Raw genomic sequence first — 6,000 nt, 5'->3', positions numbered from 1 at the left:
CAGCAGCAACAACAAAGACTAAAAACTACTAGAAAAAAACATAGAAAGAAAAATACAGGAAACACCTCAAAATATTAGTAGAAGGAGTATTTTTCTGGATTGGACCCTACAAAGCACAGGAAACAAAAGTCAATAAAGTTGATAAATGAAATACATTAAAATAAAGTTTCTGTACATCAAAGGTCATCTAATAAGGAGAAAATGTGTGCCACATTTTCATCTGACAGGTTAGTATCCAGAATGAACATGAAATTAAGAAATATGTCAAAAAAACAATCTCTTTAAAAATGGATAAATGACTTGGAAACTTCTCAAAAGAGATACAATTGGCAAACAAGTGTGAAAAGATGCTCAGTATCATTTATCCACCAGAGAAATGCAAATCAAAACCAGTGAACTCAGAAGGCCCAAGCTGAAGGATCTCAAATTTGAGTCTCATACCATGAGACTATTGCAAAAATAAATCAACCCAATTATCCCTCTATGGTTCTGGGATTAAACTCAAGTAGTCTACTACTTAACCCCCATATCTCCAGTTCTGTCTTTGTAGTTTTACAAATTGGATCTCATTGCTAACTTTGGCTGGCTGATATGTAAGCCTGACCAGAACCCAGGAACACAGACATGAGCTCCCATGTCCTGATAGTTTTTGGGAACTTGCTTATAAAGGTTCTAGCAGGAGAGTGCAGCTATGGCTACATACACCCTGGACATAAAAATGGTCCTTCTTTATCAAGGTAGGCTATTCTCTCTTACTGGTCACACAGGTTTGGGGAAAGACATGAAAGGATAGGGGAGAAAGACGACCCCCACCCAGCCAGTCTAATCAGTTGAATCAATCCTCCCAATCAATGTGACAGATGTTATTTCCTGGTTGTCCTTACAATTCCATCTTGTTATAGAGACGGGGGTCTTGCTAACTTCGGCCTAGGCTGACTTGAACCTTGATTCACCTTCTCTGCTTCCAAATGGCTGGGATCGATAGGTGTACAGACCCAGTGCTAAGAAATTCTTATGTGCTGATGGTGAGTGAAAGCCTGCCATTTCCAGTAAAATGGATGGAATTGGAGGACATAATGCTAAATGAGCTAGACACATAAAGGCAGGCCTGGCATGTCCCTTACCCTTTGTGGGAGCTAGAAAAGTTGACTTGAAAGTAGAAAAGGAAATGAGAGTGGGGGAGTGTCAGAGCAGGCAGGGTAGAGCAGGGGATGCTGGACTTGACCAGTACATGCTATGTGCATGTATTGAAAACCACACTAAGTACCATTAATATTAATAAAAATGTCCAATTATTTTTAAATGTAGAAAACCCGAGAAATGTGTCCTGTAACACTTTTAGTGTGGAGGTGAGGATGATGGAAGAAGGCAAGCAAGCACAGCTGAGTGGTACATTTGTTGTTTTACTGTTAATTTGACACATCTGAACCAAAGCATTCACAATACTTGATATACTTTGAAGAGAATCATATAGTCTTAGACATAACCACAGAACAAGCAGAACAATTAAAACTACATAAGGCCTTAAAATATATCCACAGTGTGTATTATGTCAATATTCATTCATTACAAATTAAGACTACATACCGTTTATTTTTTATTTTCTTTCATTGTTTTATTCAGGCAGGACTCATTCAAGGAAAGGCAACTTAGTTTTTGTTTTTGTGTGTGAGCTTTATTTTACTTTATTTTTACTATACTGGTTAATATAAAAACTTATGAATTAAATGTTTTCTTAACTCCAATATTCAGGAGTAAATCCATGAAATTCTCAGATAGTAATCCAAAAGAATAGGTCCTATTTTCAAAAACTGCCAAAGTGAAAAGGGACCAAAGAGCCAGTCTACTTGTGGTCTTAAAGAACGACTAATGGATTTTCACATTTTCATATAATGAAGATCACTACATTCTATGAGAGCAGTCAAAATTGAAAACAATTTTGCATACAAAATCATTGCTGAAGCCCTAGATGCCTTTTAAATAACTAAACAAACTTTTAAGTAGTTGCCTCACAGTACCAAACTAGTTAAATTCAGTGCCATCATGACTTCTCATTTATAAGATAACTAACTGGTAAGTTAACAGATGGCATAAAAATTAAGACTTACTTCATTTTTTTGAAGAATAAATGTATAGTAACCAGAAAATACAGAAAAGTCAATGTATTTTACAATAAAATAACCACTGTAAGCCTCTATCCCTGTACAACAGGGTTTAGATCAACTCTAGTTACCTTTCATGTTTTCATTATTTTTTTCCTTGTTTTTACAGTTTATTCTGAGTACTCGAACTGCTTTAGATATACAGTTGTTTGAAAGAATATTACATTTGTATACCAGGTTAAGGTTTAGTACATTGAGATGTTTTAAAAATACTTATAAACTTGTTTCTGATATGCAAAAGCATTTGGCAATACTTTTACAGCATTTGATTTTATAGAATTAAAATTTCATACAGTACTCATCTTGATGTTTTAAAAAAAATGACAGAAAATATATAAATTACACAGCCTGACTGCATGATACTGTTAGTTCCAGTTTCTAGTTCTGGTAATTAAAACCTTCATTAAGTCTGTTAACAAATCATTACCTGTACATTTATGAAGGCAACTGACATGATTTGCAAACAATACCTTCAGGTTTTATGTTATTTACCAAGGAGTGCAGTTCAGCAAGAAAAGAAAACCCAGTATGTAAATTTACAGAATATCTTACAAATTTACCAGTTCCTGTGACACAAACTGTTTCAACCTTTCAAGGTATTGTCCATAAAGCTCCACATCATTGTGTCCTGCTCCTTCAACCCACAGAGGCTCCACAGGTCTTTGGCAACGCTCAAACAACGCGAGGCCATGTGAAAAGTCAATGACTTCATCTTCAGTCCCATGAATTATTAATACTGGAGAGGTTATTTTAGAAATTTTGTCAATACTATAAGGAAAAGAAAGGGGAGAGGAAAAAGAACCAATTAATTATGTACAAAGAAACGTTTTTTGTGCATGTGTGCTGTAACAGAAAATACCAGGACTGTATGAAATCAGCTCTGAAGGATGGGTAACTCAGATCTGAATAACATTCAAAAGTTGCCTTTACATTTTTAGAAACTGAAGATTTTATCTACATACTTTTCTGCCCTGGTGGAACCACTTAATAGTCACTCAGAGATTCTATGACCTTTTTTTAAGGTTAGAGAAACTTAGCTTTTAATAGAAAACAAAAATGGATTTCAAGGATGCATTTATCACTTTCTGTACTTACTATATTTTCCCATGTAATCTCTTACTAAAATTACAGAAAAATGTTTTGGTTTTGTTCTGGTTTGAAGGCATATTCTACCCAAAAGGAGAAATGTTCTGAAGCTAGAAAGAGATAACTGGCCAAAAAAAAAAAAAAAGAAGAAGAAATACGAGAATATATAAAAGGTAAAGTAAAAAAGTAACTCAATTTATAATACAGAATATTCCAGATGGCTAGGGCACTTTGACAGGTAATGAAGGCAGGTGGCTAAAATATAGTTCAAAATTTGTTTAAAATATATTTAGACTACCTTTCCCAGGTCTCTTCCACCTCCTGAAGCACCTGAGTAACTGTAACTTGTTTTTTCTCCAATGCAGGAAGGTCTGTGGACGCAGGACGTCTGAGTTTACAGCATCAACACACACACACACACACACACACACACACACACACACACACACACACACACACACACACACACACACACACACACACACACTGCTGTCATCCCTACTTGCCTCCTAAGAATGCTAGTAGGTAGGCTTCATCAACCAAAGAGTTTAGAAAGCCTTTCTTTAGATACGACATCTAATCAACTCTTTAGTTCTTCACTCTTAAACACGAGCAGATAGACAGCCAAGAATTATCAGACATCAGAAGAAAGCATTTGAAACATAAGATAGAGATCAAAACCAATAGAATTTTAACAAGGCAACTTGAAGGAAAAAAAAGCTCTGTAGAAAAGAAACATCACAGAAACACCATAATGCTTGTAAAGTTTCTGGGAGAATAACAATGAGAATGGAATCTTACAAAGGAAGAAAATCACCAGTGAAATAACCCAGGGCTATAATTGTCAGGAGACTATACTTTTTGAACTATTTGCTATCTACAAGCTGTCTAACAGTAAGGAATTTAAACTTCAAACAAAAACAAAACGAAAAACAAGTCAACTCTACAATCCTAGCTATTCAGGAGAGGCAGTGCTAAGTCAGCTTGAGCAGAAATTTCGTCAGCAAGACTCCTCTCCAATTAATCACAAAAATGTCAAAATGGAAATATGGCTCAAGTGGTAGAGTGAGTACCAGCTGTGAGCAACAAAGCCCAACAAGAGTAAAGCCAAGGGCTGGGAATATGGCCTACTGGCAAGAGTGCTTGCCTCGTATACATGAAGCCTAGGTTCGATTCCTCAGTACATACACAGAAAAAGCCAGAAGTGGGCGCTGTGGCTCAAGTTGGCAGAGTGCTAGCCTTGAGCAAAATGAAGCCAGGGACACTGCTCATAATAATAAATAAAATTAAAATAAATAAATAAAAGGATGAGAGGTTTATTGGAAAAAGAATAGTAAAGTCAAATCCAGGCACCAGAACAAAAACAGCAACAAAAACAAACAAAATCCCCCAAACAAAAAATCCTCTATGATCTTTTCCAAACAGTTTACGACGGTCCTTCTGTTGGCATATCAGATATAAAGCAGCATTATCTCACTTAACAGCCTATATGAATTCCTACCATTCAGCTAGAGAAATGGTACAACTCAAACAAAATAAAAAACTCCAGTGGTAGAATGACTGCTATGGACAAAGCCCAGTTTGATCCCTAGTACAAAAAACAAAGCTTTTTCTAATAAAATTCCCATAGCCAACCATATTCATCAAAACCATTGCTTTCTTAAGTGTCCCTATTAATGTGACTCCTTTTAGCTAATAGTGACAAAATTTGTTTTTAAAATAACCTTTGCTAGTCTTAAAAAAAACTCAAATGGTAACTTGGCTTTTGGCTTGTTACACAAAAATCTTCTGTATTGCTGCCAACTGAAGAAAAGAAGACTGAAATTTGCCAGCTTCTTCCTTCTTGTTTTCTCTTTGAGAAAAAAATAGGCCATCAACCTTTTTTAGTTAGTCGTGGGGCTTGAGCTCAGAGTCTGGGTGCTGTCCCTGAGCTCTTTCCCTCAAGGCCAGCACACTACTACTCTGAGGCACTACTACTCCTCTGAGTGCCAATTCTGGTTTTCTGGTAGTTAACTGGAGATGCCTTTCCTGCCCAGGTTGGCTTCAAACCGCAATCCTTAGGTCACAGCCTCCTGAGTAGGTAGGATTATAGGCATGAGCCACTAGTGTCCAGCTTAGGTAACAATGATGTTCCATGAGAAAAAGCATGATATAGCTGACCTTCTTTCAAATCTGTCTAGTGTTTATTTGTAGATTTAGTGATAGTAATACTTCACTTAAGATTCAAACTTTTGCATTTACTTTTTTTTTTTTTTTGTAAATTAAGCATCATTATAGCTAGATATCATGCACTCATTCCCCCGTTTGTTTCCTCCACTGTTATTTACCTCATTGAATACCATCTTCTTTTAGCTGCTTAGGACAAACACATGGGAAGTCTTATTCAAATTTTTCTTCTTAGCATCCTACATTATTCTGCCAGTAATTTTTGTCAGTTCTATATCATACATTTTCTTTCTTTTTTTTTTTGCCAGTCCTGAGGCTTGGACTCAGGGCTTGAGCACTGTCCCTGGCTTCTTTTTGCTCAAGGCTAACACTCTGCCACTTGAGCCACAGTGCCACTTGTGGTTGTTTTCTATATACGTGGTGCTGGGGAATCAAACCCAGGACTTCATGTTTATGAGGCAAGCACTCTTGCCACTAGGCCATATTCCCAGGCCTATATCATACATTTTCTAATACTACTCTCCAATACCAGTGCTGATTCCTAGACTTTAAGATTCGCTTTTCATGTAGAACACTATAGCTCAAA

The 6,000-nt window shown here is 36.4% G+C and overlaps 1 protein-coding gene across 1 annotated transcript in view; it reads right to left on the bottom strand.

Moving 5' to 3' along the window:
• Positions 1–1,383: 1,383 nt before the first annotated feature.
• Abhd17b (abhydrolase domain containing 17B, depalmitoylase) overlaps positions 1,384–6,000 on the bottom strand; it is a 38,635-nt gene continuing 34,018 nt past the window's right edge. Inside the window, exon 4 of the mRNA XM_048332480.1 lies at positions 1,384–2,930. Within this exon, the coding sequence (XP_048188437.1) occupies positions 2,711–2,930 (220 nt within the window). The 3' untranslated portion in view covers positions 1,384–2,710. The remainder of the gene's footprint in view (positions 2,931–6,000) is intronic.

Source organism: Perognathus longimembris, chromosome 1 (genome assembly GCF_023159225.1).
Source record: "Perognathus longimembris pacificus isolate PPM17 chromosome 1, ASM2315922v1, whole genome shotgun sequence".
NCBI lineage: Eukaryota > Metazoa > Chordata > Mammalia > Rodentia > Heteromyidae > Perognathus > Perognathus longimembris.
The sequence above is the reverse complement of the archived record's forward strand: the minus strand, read 5'-3'. Positions and strand labels throughout refer to the sequence as shown.